Raw genomic sequence first — 17719 nt, 5'->3', positions numbered from 1 at the left:
TTAACTGTTTTACATCATTAGAAGGCAAAATTAAATCCTAATTTTTAAAAAAGCTGTCTTTAAAAACAAAAGCAAAATAACACAAGTAATAACCATATGAAGAATTTAAAATGACTTTAAAAACAGTAGTATGTACCAAAGAACTTACAATAAGGATGAAAAGAGAAAAATCTTTAACTGTTTTCAGTAATAATAGCTAAGTAGTAATATTGGTACTATTGTTCTGAAACCATGTTTATGTATAGTGACGCTAATATATTTACATATAATTGCTATGATTTGTTTATATGTGAGCTCATTTATGTAAGTTGTGTGTATAGGTAATATATAGATAGATACAAAAAAATGTGTTATGAAAACAAAATATAATGGAGGAATGGCTGGCTGTAGGTTTGAGGTAGAAAATGTACAGGGTGAGCCTGGAACATTCCGTCTTACTAGAAAACAAAGGGAATTATAAAGACCCCTGGGGTCACATCAGAAGGATGCAGGGGCCTATGTGACAGCTCTCTCAATGAGCCAAACTGGGCATCAATAAGAATAATAACTGCTATGAACTGAAACACATCAAATATTTGAAAACTCCAACAGTTCAAATGATACTTAAACAAGTAAACAAGAAAACTCTTGTTAGGCACCATTAGAAGATACTTGAGAGCTTCTTTTTGGTTCTGAAGTGGTTAAAAAAAAAATCAAGTCCTTAATACATCTGTTATGTAAAAACTCTACCGACTATAACTAAACAGTTGAGGGGAAATTCCCAGTTGATTAATGAAGAGAGAATTTACAGAAAATTTTGGTCAGTGGCTAGTAAGTACAAAATGGGAGCGGGAAAAAAAAAAAAAAAAAGGAGCGAACAGGATAGTAAGTCTTCTGATGTCAGTTCACACAAGTACTGTTGCTGCATCCGAAGTTGATCAAGCTTCTGGATATAACAGAGAAGACAGAGGAACACATTACATGACACCATGGGGTTGCAGTTAGTAAAATGTGGAAACTCTCCAGCAAAAAATGACTTTTATCAACAAATAAACAGCAAGGGGAATAAAGGGAGGGAAAACCTAATAATTAAAAGACTTTAAAATAAGCATTAGGAGTCCTGAATGCAAATAGATCAATTGCATAAATGGAAGGTGAGGCGTGGGATAGTGAAAATTTGGAAACTGATTGGATATTTGACATTAAAGGAACTCTTTATATAGGTGTGATAATATTTTATTATGGTTCTACAAATCTTTTAGAAAAACTTTTAGAAATACTGAAGTATGTATGAATGTCATATGGTCTGGGTTTTGCTTCACAATAATTCAGTGGACTGGAGGGAGCAAGAGTACAGATGAAATAGGATGGACCACTGCTGGTTAGTGATGGGCACACACAGTAGGGGATGGTATCTTCTCTCTTACAGTAAGTTTTTAACTTCCATGAACTCAATTTTTGCCACCCCAAATTCTCCCCAAATGGATACCATTTAGAGCTACTATGTGTAAAATTATCTTTTTGTAGCTCATTAATAGCTCAATAGAAATTCTTTATTTAGTTGAATAGCGGTATTTTTTCAAGTTAGTATAATGAACTAAATTGTTTCCCATAGAAAAACACACTATTTGAAACACATGATTTTTAATGAACTGAGCATTGCAGCTTCATAGAAAGCTAAGCATTCTATCACAAAGGTTACACCTCATAGGGGTTAATGGTGGGATTAACAAATGTTGGGACCTATCCATTATTTCTCCTCCACCATGACTTTAGTTCTTTCCGCTCAAATCTCAGGAACTTTCCTGTCCAGGAACCTCAACTCATCTGATAAATATTTAATAAGCTTTTCTTTTTCTTGGCTGTGTGGCTTCTGGGATTTCAGTTCCCTGACCAGCAATTGTACCCAGGCCATGGCAGTAAAAACCCTGAATCTTAACCACCAGGGAACTCCCCTTAGTAACCACTTGCTGAATCCAGAGTACATGAGTATTTGGATCAAAGTGGTCTTGCTCCCAATGACTTCATTCTTATGAGAGAAAGTGAAATAAACATGTAACTATGAGTGGCTGGTATTACCTGTTACGATCAATGTATGTATCCTTATCTATCACATATGTAACCCAGTCTATCAGAAGCCCTCAGAACAGTGTTTGATTCTATTATCTACCTTCTCAGGCTGCAAGAGCAGGCAGGGCTCTTGCGTTTTCTTAAGTTACAATACTTAACCTCGCTGAATCTCATCTCCAAAATGCCTAACATACATCCTGTGCTGAGCGCTGTCTGTCACTTAGGAGGTGCTGAAAGAACTCTAGTATCCCTTCTTTGGCAAATATTTATAATGTTGGACTGAGCACTGCTGCAGTCATGGGTTACCAGCAGGTACTTTCATCTGATAATAAGCACTTCCAACAAACTTTCAAGGCACAGAATTATGTTTTAAAAAGTTTCTTATGTGGCCAGCTATGCCCATTTGCAACCCTACAGGCTGCCAGCCCATTTTGGCTTCTAACAAAGTAGCTTGCCTCTTCTCTCCCCACCCTTGAGCTACAACACCCAAATTCACCCAGAACTATGTGCTACAGTATAGGTCTACAGACTAGCCCCACACGCTCCAGAATTCTCAATTTCCTAGCTTTCTTTGTCTTTGTAACTTAGGAGGCTGTAGTATGCCAACCCTAATGTGAAGAATGGGGTACTAGGACTTCCCTGGCGGTCCAGTGGTTAAGACTTCTTTCGTACTTCCAATGCAGAAGACCTGGGGTTTGACCTCTGGTCGGGGAACTAAGATCCCACATGTTGCTCGACATGGCCCAAAAAATTTTAATTTTTTAAATTAAAAAATAAAAGAATGGGATATGAGAACTTTTGAACCATGTTTTTTCTGGCTTTTGATTCTCTCAGTCCTAAAACATGCCTCAAGGTACAGGGAGTCTAAAATAAATATCCAGGTATTGTGAAATTGCTGTTGGTTCTTGTGTTGGCAAATGGCCAAGGGAAAGAAAACAACATTGTAAAACTTCATGGGTCCCTACTTTCTATCTGTCAATGTAGCCATCTTAGCTGATTCTAATTCATAGCTATGAATCATACCTGATTCATAGCTATTAATCACATCACCAAATCAGGCCCTGTTCAAAAGAGTTAGCCTTTAGTCATCAGAAACTTAAGCCAAGAGGGGGGAGGCGGGTCCTGAAAAGGCAGAAATGGTCTTTTGTTTAAATAGGAAAGAAACATTAGGACTCGGTGCAGTAAGATTGAGCATCAAAGATTTTAAAAAAGTAGACAAGATAAAACAAAATGTTTTATTATTAAAATAAAAAAACTTTGTATAAAAGCATAACAGATCAAAAGCTCTATTTACATTTATTGATTCAAGGTCCAATTATGCACCAAATACTGAACTGAACTGGCACAGCTACAGGCTGCAGATGCAAAGCAAGATGAACACACACACACACTTTTGACTCTACCTCTACAGAGAGATTTGATTCATGCCAAAACAGGGCAAAGGAGAGACAACACACGACTCTGCCCAGAAACTGAACTGGCAGAGAAGGCAAGTTCGCAAACTGTTAAAAGTCACCCTCCTCCAAAAAAGGCACTTCTCAGTTATAAAAGTGCTTCAAACCTGAACATGAATCCTCTATGCCTGGCTTGTAACTTCTTCAAGAAAGCAAAAACTGCAATGGATTGTAGCTGAGTTTAAGTATCAAATTTCCATGCAAAATAACCAAGAATTTATTTGAAACACCTTATGTTATGAGCTGAAATAAACTTGGCAAATTCAATTATCCTGGGGTTTGACTCCATGAATTCAAAGATTGGCCTACTCCTGAAGCCTCCCCATCTCAATTCCCTAGGACGGCTTTTCTACAATGATTTCAAGCTTAGTACTGTCCTCGAACCTTCATATTGTGACCAGTGGGCCAGATGCACGTGGCAGAGGAAATCAGCAGCAACTAAGTCTCAACTGTGACAACTTGAATCACAAGCAAAATACACAAAATATTCTCCTCAGAAGCCTCCAAAGTCATATACTCCACTTGCGAACAATCACCTAATTTTTCCACATGGTCTTACGACTTTTGTGCCTTGATTCTGCTAAAAATGTCAACAAACACTGTATCAGACCCAATGTTTACAAGTGAGCAAGTTACAGGGATACTCTCTGAAACTGGGCAGAGGCAGTTAATACTACCACTGTTTTTCTAAGTGCTTGGTTTTATGTGTGGACTCCAGGGCTATTTCAACGCCAATTAAATCCAACATGCTTTCATGAAACTATTGTTTAAAAAAGGATTCCGAATCTAAATGATGGAGAATCACTGGAAGTTAAGAGGACAGCACGGAGCGAGGGTGGGCAGAAAAGCAAAGGAGACACTGCAGGAGGGCAGAGGACAGCTGGCACTACACTTCTGGGATGCCCAGGCACACGTGCGCATTTAATGACAACAACTTGATTTGCCTGTAAGGCAGACTGAGCCTCAGAATTCTTAACCCGGGTTTCAATCACATGACAAAACTGGAAACTTTAACAAGGAAGAGTTGCGAAGTGGAAGGCAAGTAGCGGATCTTCCAATTATTATCCTTGCATTTCAAACTCCTGTTTTAGACTGAAAGAGAAGAGGGAACATGTCAGGATATGGTTTTTGGCCTAAGAATTCTCTTATGAAAACTCTAATTCCAAAGGATACATGCATCCCAATGTTCACAGAAGCACTGTTTACAATAGCCAAGACACAGGAACAACCTGAGTGTCCCCTGACAGATGAACGGATAAAGAAGATGTGGTGCATATATAGGTGAAATACTACTCAGTCATTAAAAAAAAAAAGAATGAAATAATGCAATTTGGATGGACCAGTTGGATAGACCTAGAGATTATCATACTAAATTAGACAAAGACAAGTATCATATGACATCACTTATATGTGGAATCAAAAATATGACACAAATAAAAAGTTATTTACAAAAAAGAAACAGACTCACAGATCTAGAAAACAAACATGGTTACTAGAGGGGAAGGGAGTTGGGGGGAGGATAAATCAGAAGTTTGGGATTAGCAGTTACAAACTACTAAATATAAAATAAATAACCAACAAGGTCCACTGCATAGCACAGGAAACTATAGTCAATAGTTGTAATAAACTGTAATGGAAAAAATACAAAAAAGAATATATTAACATGTAGCTGAATCACTTTGCTGTATACGTGAAACTAATACAACGTTGTAAATTAACCATACTTCTATTTTTAAAGTTAAAAAAATACTAATCTTCTGAGAGCCTAATTCACTCCTTTAAAAATGTTTCTATTGAGTTATAACACGCATCTTAAGTGCACAGCTTAAATTTTACACACGAGGGCCCACAAGGGTCACCACCACGCAGAAGGTTTGCAAGGCTCCCTGACGCCCCACGTGCCCCTCCTGCTTTCCATGTGATTGCTATCCTGACTTCCACCTTCCCTTTATAAAGATAACAAAAATGAATAGGGGCGGGGTGTTTGGGAGAGAACAGACACACGTCTATGTACGGCTTAGTCCCTTCACTGTTCACCTAACACAAACACAACGTTGTTAATCAGTTATACCCCAATACAAAATAGAGTTTAAAGTTTGAGGAAAAAAAAATACGAAAAGTGCTTAAAAAAAAGTTTTTCAGATAACTTGAAAAAAAAAAAAAATGAACGTAAGGAAAAAAAAAAAAGCCAAATTAAGATTGGGGTGCAGAAATCAAAACCACAATGAGGTACCATTACACGCCAGTCAGGATGGCTGCTATCCAAAAGTCTACAAGCAATAAATGCTGGAGAGGGTGTGGACAAAAGGGAACCCTCTTACACTGTTGGTGGGAATGCAAACTAGTACAGCCACTATGGAAAACAGTGTGGAGATTTCTTAAAAAACTGGAAATAGAACTGCCATATGACCCAGCAATACCACTTCTGGGCATACACACTGAGGAATCCAGATCTGAAAGAGACACGTGCACCCCAATGTTCATCGCAGCACTGTTTATAATAGCCAGGACATGGAAGCAACCTAGATGCCCATCAGCAGATGAATGGATAAGGAAGCTGTGGTACATATACACCATGGAATATTACTCAGCCGTTAAAAAGAATTCATTTGAATCAGTTCTAATGAGATGGATGAAACTGGAGCCCATTATACAGAGTGAAGTAAGTCAGAAAGATAAAGAACATTACAGTATACTAACACATATATACGGAATTTAGATAGATGGTGGCGATAACCCTATATGCAAAACAGAAAAAGAGACACAGAAATACAGAACAGACTTTTGAACTCTGGGGGAGAACGTGAGGGTGGGATGTTTTGAAAGAACAGCATGTATATTATCTATGGTGAAACGGATCACCAGCCCAGGTGGGATACATGAGTCAGGTGCTCGGGCCTGGTGCACTGGGAGGACCCTGAGGAGTCGGGTGGGGAGGGAGGTGGGAGGGGGGATCGGGATGGGGAATACATGTAACTATATGGCTGATTCATGTCAATGTATGACAAAACCCACTGAAATGTTGTAAAGTGATTGGCCTCCAACTAATAAAATAATATTAAAAAAATAAAAAAAAAAAAAAAAAAGATTGGGGTGCAGAAGAGAGAAAAGCCAGCCCTACCTTTTCAAGTAAGCATGCACGTTCCCAAAGCCGTGGTACTTGGCTAAGTACACGAGCACCCCAGTCGCACACCGCCCATCTCGCTGCCGACAGAAGCTGCAGTTGCAGATCCCGCGACATGGTGGGCAGTGCCAGTTCTGAAGGAGAAGCGTGAGAAGACACCATTAAGTCAAACCTTACCACCCCTTACTTATCTACTCTTGTTTAACCTCTAAGGTGGGTGTCATCTATTGCATTCAGATCTTCTTTATTACTATTAAAAAAACAAAAACATAATGTGGTTAATGCATCACGTTCCCGTGGGAAATCCCGCAGAAAAGTCACACAACCACTTCAAGTAGGAGGACTAGAGAACAGACTTCCCCTGAATGGCCAGGTCCTGAGCACTCTGCAAGTGCTCACAGCCATGCAGTACAGACACCATGAATTCATCTGCCTTTCAACACCAAGAGCTCAATCTCTTTCTGCCCCTATCAGCTCAACGAACAGCTGACCTTGGAGCCTACAGGACCACCTCTTCAAGGCACTTACTGGGTCTAGCAGAGCATCCCTGACTTCTTCACCATAACGGTTTCGAAGGCAGGGACCACAGAATTGGCCTCGAACGCCCCAGCACTCTGGGTTTCTGCAGTTTGTCTTGGTATCGAGAGTTTTCTGGCGGCACTGATGACAAGTTGACCCCTGCAAATAAGAAAAAAAACATAAACACTACTCTTTGTAGAAAAAAATCTTAAAAGAATGTCATTCTCTGGGAATCCCCTGGCAGCCTGGTGGTTAGGACTTTGCTTTTACTGCCGAGGACAAGCCTCATAAGCAAGAAAAAAAAGAAAGATAAATTTGACTACAAAAAGAAAATTAAAAGAAAAAAAAAAGAATGTCCTTTTTTGTGGGCATTCTGATCTTTTCGCTTTGAATCCTACCTCACATCTATACACACACGTATATACCAGGCCATGAAAAGTATTGAGCAGGGTGATTCCATTCAACTGGCAGATGTAACAGTTAATGTTTTCAAAACTACCTCAAAAGAGATCTTACGCAAAAGAAAGCTTGCCCAAGTCTTGTTTGTCTTTAGCATACCACCACGCCCTCAGCACCTATCTATGTAGGCACATGTTAACAGCTACTTATGTTGAATGAAATGAATTTCTAAATTGTGAAAAGATTTAATGCTACTGAAGATTTACCTAAACAACCACTACTACTGCAAACCTACTAACCAGGCTAAATCCCAAGGATGCTACAAAATTCTCTTTTCTTACATGAACACAATACCCAGGCACACATTCCACGTGCTAAGACCATTAGAACATGAGCAAAATGTCTCCCACAGACGGGGACATCTACAGACATTATTTAGAGGTTCTGACCAGTGAACGGTTATAGATCTTCTCTCGGGAGTTGTTGCAGATGTTCTCCAGCTCTTCTTCCGTGATTTCATCCACCGGGCGAACCACATGAGGAAGGGCCATGGGTCCGGGGCGACGACTTCGGGGCATGTCATCTTCCTGCATAACGAGAACCAAGGAACAGCGTCCTTCCTGGCTCGCTTTCCCCAGCTGACTCTTAGATCCTCGCTTTGTCACTCCTTCACAGAGAACTCAACCTGGAAATCGTTCTTGCAACTTACGGAGAAAGGGGCTTTATTTACTAAGGATCACAGAACAACATCATTGAAACAACTCCTACAATGAAGAAGAGCCCAAGAAAACTTTTTAATTCTCTTGCCTGCTACCAAGAGCCATCAAAACAAGTTGATGTGACCTTAACCATTGTGGACGGTTTGAGAAGGCCATTTAATACAGATCCTTAGGGACTTCCCTGGTGGTCCAGTGGCTGAGACTCCACGCTCCCAACGCAGGGGTCCCAGGTTCAATCCCTGGTCAGGGAACTAGATCCCACATGCTGCAACTCAAAGTTTGCGTGCCACAGCCAAATTAATTATTTTTTTTTAAGTTAAAAATATATATGGATCACTGGTGTTGAGGTTGTGTATGCTCCCATCCTGTGTCCATGATCCCTGGACCCACAGAAGATGACAAACAGAAGAGCAGGCACAAAAGCAGAGAACTCACATTCATGTAGCCGACCATGGGCTTCCTCTTCCTCACCAACATGTACTTGTCCTCCTCTTCCTCCTCCTCCTCGTCCTCTGTGGGCAGGGCCCTGAGTGACCCAAGGACCCGGGACCTGGACCTGGTGAGCGGACGAGCTCTCCGCTCAGGGTTTCTCCTGCAGGCGACACCTGGAAACGTGCGCCTCCTGGGTGTCTTTGGACGCTGAAGAAAACACAGAGGACGGACCCACTTATTCCAAAATGCCAAGTGGCAGCTTCTCCTGAGGCAGGTTTTCCCGTAAGTAAAAGGAATGCTCCACCTGCCATTTTCCTTCATCCTTTCTGTAATGTATGGGAAATGAGCCCAGAAAAAACACAGCCATTGACATTCAGTTTCTCTAACACCAAGCCCAGTTTCTCTTAAACTCAGGGATGACCTATTTATTCTTGACTTGATAAAGATGTATGAAAAAAATCTTGTTTTCTAAAAAAAACCTTTTCTACAATATCTCTTAAGCCCTGAAACATACTCACTGCCCAAGAGAGAAATATATGTATGGTTTTCCATGTTCTGTTCTTGCTCAGGCAGAGGTGGGAAATGAAATTTTTTTTTGTCCCAGAGCCGACTGGCCAGATCCCAAGTAGCACAGGCTTAGCCCCTCAGAATACAATCACATATATTAGGCCATGACTTGGCTAAGAAATTGTTTTTTCTTTTTTTCTCATTCGCAGATTTTAAAAAGATTGATTACCATGCCAAGTAGAAATGTTCCAAGGGCTGGAGTTACAGAAAAAAACAACTTTCAATTTTTCTTCCCTATCCCTGAGGGGCTTAGTTTATTTGGGTGGGAGGGAGAGAAATAACCAATCAAAAGGCATTTGAGGAACTACTCTGACAGTTCAGTGCTTAAGACTCCATGTTTCCACTGCAGGGAGTGTGGGTTCAATCCCTCGTGGGAGAACTAGGATCTCACATGACACGCAGCACAGCCAAAAAAAAAAAAAAGAGGGGTGATTTGAGCCCTGTAGGTGCTTGGCATGGGTAGAGGGTCCACACCTGGCCTGGGGTGCAAGGAAGAGGTCCCAGAGATCTTTTAGAAGACTTTCTCTATCACCTCTGTCTACAAAATCACACGAAATAACAAAATCGAACTTTAAACTATCACAACACCTCAGACCTAGCCCAAACACCATTCCACAAACAAATATTTGTACTTACCGAACTGGGGCCTGGCAGGGAACGCCTCCCGGGGAAGGAGCCAGGGAAGCTTTCTAATTCTGACATTAGTTTTGCAAGCTAGAAAGGGAGGAAATTAAACAGAAATTATTGGTTTACAGTAACTGCTGTAAGCAAGCAAATTCTAGAAATCACAGCGGCACGACTCACAGTTTGTTTCCCCCGTACATTTCCCAAAACTTTCACAGATTGAAACAAAGAAGTTAGAAAAGGGAAAGAAATACATGCTAAAGCGTATGTGATGCCGTTTTCAGCGCTACGTGGAAAAGAGTTCTTAGGACACAGATATAAGCAACAAGTGGCTTAGAGAAATGCTGGGAAGGGTCATCAGTTCTGACACCTTCCAAGTCAGATACCTACCATTGCTTTGTTTTGCTTTATATTTAAAGCCCTTTTCTCCAAGAAATTCACGCCACTTTCACCTTCCGAATCAGAATTGGAATCGGTCACAGAATTCTCCGGGGGCTTAGGGGGCACGGTTCTTTTGCTGGCTGCTTCCCTGGTGCGTCGCGTGGGAAACTTCATGGCCACGCGGAGGGGTCCAGACCGTGTGCCCTGACTGCGGGTCCGACAGCCCTCGCGGTCCGCCTGCAGCCTCTGGTCAATCGGAACAAGTGGGGCGTTAATGACTTGCTGACGGTCACACAGACTGCAAGAGTGTGACAACACAATGCCTTTGGAACAGAAGATACTTGCAAATACATTTGCATTGAGCACTTTCATGGTCAAGTTTAACTGACGGCTCTGAGCAACAAAATCAGGAATTACTAACAAACACAACAACGGAGGGCCGATTAACTCAGGAGTTCTCCTGGGACACTCCGAAATAAGCCACAGTCACAGCTCCTAGGACAGTGGTTTGGAGTCATTTTTTAAACTATGAAAAATCCCAGCTTCTTTTTTCACTTCCTTAAAAAATAGAATCTTTATGTATTTTAAAAGAATTTCCCCTAGGGACAAATATATGTTCTCTCATAAACATGATTTCCATACTTATGGTAGTATTAAACTATATTAAAGATGTCTCAATGCTCTAATCTACTTTTTAAAAAACTGTAGCAAAATATACCAACATAAAATCTACTCCTTTAACCATTTAATTTTTATTGCAGTATAGTTAATTTACAGTGTTGTTACCCTTCAACCATTCTTAAGTGTCCAGTTGTGTGACATTAAATACATTCATCATTTTGCAACTATCACCACCATCCATCTCCAGAAATTTTTCATCTTCATAAACTAAAACTATACTCATTAAACAATTACTCCCCATTCACCTCCCCTGGAACTCCTGGCAAGCATCATTCTACTTTCTGTCTCTGTGAATCTGACTACCTCTCTTGAAGTCTCAAGGACAGAGAGCCTGGCAGGCTACAAGCCATGGGGTCACAAGAGTCAGACATGACTTAGCAACTAAACAACATTAACAACAACTCTCTAATTCATTTTGTGTAAGCATAAAATTTTTTAAATTTCAGATTCCAAAAGTAATGTTTCCATCATTTAAAATGTATTAAAGTTGGTCACTGGGGAAAATCAGAATCACGAGATATCACTTCCCACCTACTAGCAGAGCCAAATAAACAAGTATGGCAGGGATGTGGAAAAATCAGATCCTGCAAACACTGGGAGGAGTGTAAAATGGGGCAGCCACTTTGGAACAGTCTGACAGTTTCTCAAAAGGTTAAACATAGAGACTATATGACTCAACAATTCTACTCTTTTAGGTATATACTCAGGTGTGTATATCCACACAAATACTTGCACATGAATGTTCACAACAGCATCATTCATAACAGCCAAAAGGTGCCAACAAGTGAAACATCCATCAACTGATGAACAGATAGACAAAACATGATATAGTCTGAATATTTATAGCTGAGCACTATTCAGCAATAAAAAGATACGAAGTAATGGCACATGAAAGAACCTCGAAAACATATTTCTAAGTGAAAGAAGCCAGTCACAAAAGATCACATATTGTCTGGTTCCATTTATATGAAATGCCTGGAATAGGCAAACCTAGGAGAGAAAATAGATTGGCCTTTGCCAAGAACTGAGGGTGTTGGGAAAGGATGCAAAGTGACTGCTGATGGGAACAGGGTTTTTTTGGGGGTGATGAAAACATTCTGAAATTGATTGTGGTGATTGTTGAAAACAAACAAAAAAAGAGAACAGTAAAAAATACCACCCATAACGTCCCAAAATGGAAGACCCATTTTTTTTTAACATTTCAACAACCTCACTGCTTTTTATAACTTCTATGTTATTTTTAGTGTGCGGATTGAGAGAACATAAAATGACAAAAAAAACTTTTACAAATTCTTAAGCCTTTTAATCGACTGGCATTTTCTCAGTCGCAACAAACAGCATCTACAAAGAACTGAAACACTGCCCAGAAATGATTCAGGCTATAGACAATGTTTGAGTCATACCCAGATTCGCAGAGCAGTGCTGCCAATAACTCCAATATGCACTGATTCAGATCAACATCAAGTCTTAACAGAAAATATTATACTATCATGAAGTTAGGTCATGATAAAACACTCCCTGGCCAGATGTTCTCACTTATGTCAGCGCCGCGCAACTGTGGTCCCAGGCAGTGGACCCGTGGCAGACCACAATGAGCAGGAAAGCATGCACCTGAAACACATTTCCTTTGTCGAGAAAGTGTTGCTAAGAAGAAAACATGTGCAGAAGTAAACAGCATGCTCAGATAAGAGTGGAACTGAGGCGCATCCTTGGCAGCAGTGTCCTGAGCAGGACAATAGAATTTAAAGGTAAGACAGCAGGCATAAGAAAAGCCAAAGGAGGAGCAACAGCGGAAGCAGGCAGGGCCCTAATTGTCATTACCTGTACTCAAGCTCCCGCATGAGTTATCACAGGCCTTCCAGATGCAGGTATAGATCCAGTGGGAATCAACATGTACTGAAGGCCTACTCTATGTCAGGCCCTGGGCTGGGCACGTAAAATATGACTAGAGCTCATCTTGAGGACATACCTGCTCCCTCTGATTGGGCTTGATTTCTGTGGCCACAGAAATCTGCACACTGGCCAATCGTTTCTTACAAGTTTCTAAGAGTTTCAGAGACTACAAAAATCCTCAAACCTTACTATTAGAAATGTATTAGCAAAAAACTCCTTTAAGACATGAAGAAGATACTCTTAAAACTTTCTTAAAAGATCAACAAAACATTCTGGCATGACTAAAATGAAAATCATAAGGAAAAAAGATCTTTAAGCAAGTATGTCATGCCTCTAAATGTACCTTGTTGCTTGATATTGGTGAAATTCTCAGACTCACCATTCCATCCTGTATCTCACTCTCTGAGAAACCGCAAAACGATTCATCATCAGAGTCGGCATGAAAAACACTGGCCAGTTCGTTAGTGACATCTGGCCTTGGTTTCTGTAAAAATCCACAATGGTCTAACACATCTTGCACCTCACTTTCTGAAAAGCCGCAGAAAGATTCATTATCAGAGTCCTCATAAAAAACATTTGCCAGTTCTTCACTGATATCTGACCTGAATTTAGGTTTCTGTAAAATAAATAAATAAATGTGGTTGTGCATTTTTTTTTTCCTTTTTCAAGAACCAATTTTCCGTAAACCGTGCAGAGAGCAAATCACATTTACAAGTGCACTACAAGAGAATAGCTTTTGTTACAAAGAAAAATGGTTCAGAGGTTTACAAATGATTTCTGAGTTGTTATGGCAAATCATCAGGCATGTTAGGTTAGGCGACATTTCAAAAGGATAGAATAAGTAGCTAATCTACCTCCAACAATTACTACCTAGAACCACAGCAAAAAGTGAAATGAAATTACAGTGCATACTGTATTTTCGTAACAGCTGTATAGAAATGTAGGCAAAAAGCAAGCAGTTTTAATCACGCACAAAGCATTTGGGGCATTTTGAGCACTGCAGACTCCATTCTGTTTATTCTCAGGCAGCACTTACTGTGTTTGCAAAATTATCAGAAGCAAAGCTGTCACAACTGTCATCAGAGGATGACGGGGTTTCCATGGAAATCAACTTCACATATCTGAATTTCTTGAAGTTCTTCTTTGCTCTGCAATCCTTTTGCTGCAAACAGAAATGGCCATACTATTAAATGGGATGCTTGCTGCAGAATCTAAAGAAAGGTATCATTTTTGAGTTGAGTGGATTCAAAAAGCGCAGAGGAGGTATGTCCATTTCTTATACCCTACAAAGAAAAAGGAGGGTTTGCAATTGCTACAAAATTTTCCAAAATCAGGTAAAATCCTAAAGAGAGATCCTTTTGCGGGAACATTAGTATCAATTTATTCAAATACCTGTGGAACTACCCTTTAATCCACCTTAAAAACTCCCAAACTCTTAACATTATACTGAGCTCCCAAGGCGTTAAATGCTAACCTGCTAAAATCTGCCCTTAAAAAAAAAAAAATTAGACTGTACTTCAAAATTACAAAATGGTAGTGATTTCTTTCCCTCAGCCAAAATCAAGCTAATGAGGTCTTTCTAAGGAAGCTTTGGCATCTGTACTGTGATGCTAATTTCTCAAACCAGGAAACCTGGGCAGCACCTCTATTTCAAGATGGCAGACTTTCAAACAGGCCTTGTGTCAATCAGGAGGGGAACAGTGATTTCTGCACAAGTCTTTACAAATCAAACATATGAACCCAGTCAACAAATGTACAAGAACCAAGTTAAAGGTCAAACAGTCCTCCAAACCCAGGTAGAATGCCCGATGCCACTTCAGGGCACTATTAGGCTGGCCATTCAGCTCTTTCTATAGTTCCATTGCTGCACAAGTCTTAAGTTTTTACAAGTCCTTTTATTAGACACATATAACCTATGGATATGAAAATGTTTCTTTCCTTCATAAACAATGAAAGCCTGGCACCAATCATCAGAATATGCACCTGACATCTACTTCATGTAAAAAAGATAGTAGCTTCTACCATTTCTTCATATTTAATAAGAGATTTCTTAAATGTTGCACAGTCACTAAGCCATGTCCAACTCTTTGCAACCCCATCAAATGCAGCACCCCAGGCTTCCCAGTCCTTCACTACCTCCCAGAGTTTGCTCAAACTCGTGTCTATTGAGTCAGTGATGCTATCTGTCTCATCCTCTACCGCACCCTTCTCCTCCTCTTGCCCTGAATCTTTCCCACCATCAGAGTCTTTTCCAGTGAGTTGGCTCTTTGCACCAAGTGGCCAAAGTACTGGAGCTTCAGTAGCAGTCTTTCAAATGAATATTCATTACTGTTGTATTACTTCCTGTATTTTTCATATCTGAAATATGGCCATGGAATAACAGAAGTGACTCCATACACTGAAAACTTTAAGAAGACAAGTTCCGCTACGTGTCCCACAAAATAATGCCAAGATGTGAGGAGTCGGGGGAATAGAACTTTCTGATCTTCTTTGTACACCTGTTACACATTTCTCTTGCAAATAAAATTATTTTCATGATGGTGGAACCCAACCACCCAGTCAGTGCTTCTCAACAGACTACTTTTAATCAATCATCTTAGGAAGTTTTAGTCTTGTCCTTTTAAAAATCATGAAAATGTGATAACGGGTAGAGGTACTACCTACTAAGGAAGTCTCAGAAACTCCCAATTTTCCAGATGAACAAATTAAAAGTACCAGGTAGGTGAAATAAGATTGCCCAAGATCACAGGGCTGGAAGGAGTCTGCAGTCTCCTAAAATAGCTGTGCTCCTCACACTGCTGCAGGAATTATCACCATTTCCGGTGGCTCAGTGGAAAAGAATCCTCCTGCAATGCAGGAGCAGCAGGTGGGGGTTCAATCCCTGGGGCGGAAAGATCTCCTAGAGAAGGGCATGGCAATCCATTCCAGTATTCTTGCCTGGAGAAGCCATGGACAGAGGAGCCTGGTGGACTACAGTCTATAGGGTCGCAGAGTCAGACAGGACTGAAGCGACTTAGCATTCACACCTGCAACCATCAATCTACCTGCCTGCAGTCAGAGGCACAAGACTGCCTCAAGGGAGGTATTCTATTGGAAGCTCTCAGGGAAATACTTGCTGGGCGTTAACAAGTCAGCGCTTGCGAAGTTAGTTAACAGGCAAATGTATGTTTGGAGGATAAGACAGAAAGAAGTAACACAAATGGTCACGGACTTTCCCGGCAGGTAGGCAATAACAAATACCATTCAACAGTTTTTTTGTGCCAGGCACTAAGCATGCCTTCACACATTCCTTGCAACAAAAGTGGAAACTGAGGCTTAGAGTGGTGAAACAGATTATTGAAGTCCCATGATGGCTCAAATTTGAATCCAGGGATGTCAGATTCCAGGTCCTGCTACATGTAGTTTTCTTCTTCCTGAAAGCCAACGGTCCATTCGGGAAGAGGTATCTCTGAAACTACGCCCCCAACACGCCCTCTCCAACCCACTCCCGGAGATCCCCAGCCCCCTCACGTGGGCCCCTTACCCCTGCTATTTATTTTAAGCTTGTCACTTTCTTCCTCTTCACCCAACCCCCCACCCTCTAACCTCTCCTGGGGCCGACCCTCCGTTCCGGTTTCCGTTAGAGTAAACAGTAACGTTCCATGTTCCATTCAGGGCTGCGTCCTGTTGCTGCAAGAAAGACTGGGGGGTGGGGAAGGGAATGGGAAACGAGCAAATAGTCGGCGAACCGATCAGATCATCATTGCACTAATCACCTCCCTGACTGTAAGTGCCCCTTCAAGTGTGCGCAACCCAAGTTCTACAGAGAGCGGTTTTCAAGACCTTTAAACTCCAAACCCATCAACTCTCAGCAGTTAGATGCGCTTGCCGGCACTGCCAAGGCAAAAACAAGCAGGAAGCTAGCGCAAGGGTCCCCAGTGCGCGCGGGAGGGTGCGTGACTAGACACTCATCCTCCCCGGGCTGCGCGCGGGAAAGGGCCAGGAGGCTGCAGGGCAGCAGCCTCCTCCACGTCCCGCTCCCCTCCGCGCCCCGCGGGCAGGGCTCAGACCGGCAGACACAATGGGGGACTGGTCCGCCCCTGCCGCTCGCAGCACACGTGTGCCTGGGACGCACGTGGCCTTGAGCTCCCCAGGCTGCCAAGCATCCTGCAAACCTCACAACTCTCTGACCGCCCGCGCGCCGGGTGTCACGCCCGCCGGGTAGTCTCTAAAATACCCCCAAGTGCACAAAATCTGGGGCTTGCTAAACGGGTGCCGCCCAGGACTGCCAACCCCTGATAAGGGCACTCCGCCGGCAGAGTTGGAGGGGGTCGGCCCGCCCCCAGCACCCACCGCGCCCATCCCGCGCCTTAGCTCGTCCAGCCTCACCCGCACGCGGCGAGCGTCCATGCTGGCGGCCGGCGCTGGAGCGGAGAGAGCTGAGCAGCCGCGCGCGCCGCCGTCCCTCCGCGCAGGAGCCGGAGCCCTAGACTCGCGGGCCGGCGAGGGGGTGTGCAGAGCCGGGGCCGGAGGGGCGGGGCGCGGCCGACTTTCCCGCGTTGCGGCGCAGGTCCTGCCAGCTTTGGTAACGGCCCACCCGCCTGAGACCCACTCGGCCCCGAGAAAAAAAGCAGCCCTTCCAGATACGCTGAAGTCCAGTAGTAGCCTTGCAGCCCCCTAAGATCCGCCTTGGAAAAGTAGTGCCTTGGAAGCTCCGGGACCTCCCTCTTTACACAGCGGCACGGTCCCGAGAGAATGGCGCGAAAATGGGTCGTATTGCCCCGGGGACAGCAGCCTAATTTGCATGAATTCTGGGGCTGGGAGGGGAAAGCTGGAGATTGGGGGGTAATGGAGAGCGGTGCCGGCCTCCGCACTTAGCACTTTCCCTGAGGCGTGCG

At 42.4% G+C, this 17719-nt stretch overlaps 1 protein-coding gene across 2 annotated transcripts; it reads right to left on the bottom strand.

The window, feature by feature from the left end:
• Window positions 1–3338: 3338 nt before the first annotated feature.
• On the bottom strand, window positions 3339–17331 carry CDCA7 (cell division cycle associated 7). 2 transcript variants are annotated; one of them, XM_065927914.1, is made up of 10 exons: window positions 17211–17331; window positions 13879–14004; window positions 13222–13458; window positions 10278–10514; window positions 9900–9977; window positions 8700–8903; window positions 7995–8132; window positions 7156–7305; window positions 6625–6761; window positions 3339–4595 (listed from the first exon to the last, which is right to left on the bottom strand). In XM_065927914.1, exons 1-10 carry the CDS (start codon window positions 17229–17231, stop codon window positions 4565–4567), a joined length of 1359 nt encoding a protein of 452 aa, XP_065783986.1. In that variant the 5' UTR covers window positions 17232–17331; the 3' UTR covers window positions 3339–4564. The 2 variants fall into 2 exon arrangements, with proteins under 2 accessions (XP_065783986.1, XP_065783987.1); XM_065927915.1 differs by lacking the exon at window positions 13222–13458.
• Window positions 17332–17719: the final 388 nt, after the last annotated feature.

This window comes from Muntiacus reevesi, chromosome 3 (genome assembly GCF_963930625.1).
Source record: "Muntiacus reevesi chromosome 3, mMunRee1.1, whole genome shotgun sequence".
Lineage (NCBI taxonomy): Eukaryota > Metazoa > Chordata > Mammalia > Artiodactyla > Cervidae > Muntiacus > Muntiacus reevesi.
The sequence above is the reverse complement of the archived record's forward strand: the minus strand, read 5'-3'. Positions and strand labels throughout refer to the sequence as shown.

Coding starts and splice junctions, on each gene's coding strand:
- CDCA7 (XM_065927914.1), bottom strand. CDS start 17,231: ATGGACGCTCGCCGCGTGCGG. Junction 9,978..10,277: donor TAAAGCAAAACAAAGCAATG/GTAGGTATCTGA, acceptor CTCCCTTTCTAG/CTTGCAAAACTAATGTCAGA. Junction 8,133..8,699: donor CCATGGTCGGCTACATGAAT/GTGAGTTCTCTG, acceptor CTCGTTATGCAG/GAAGATGACATGCCCCGAAG.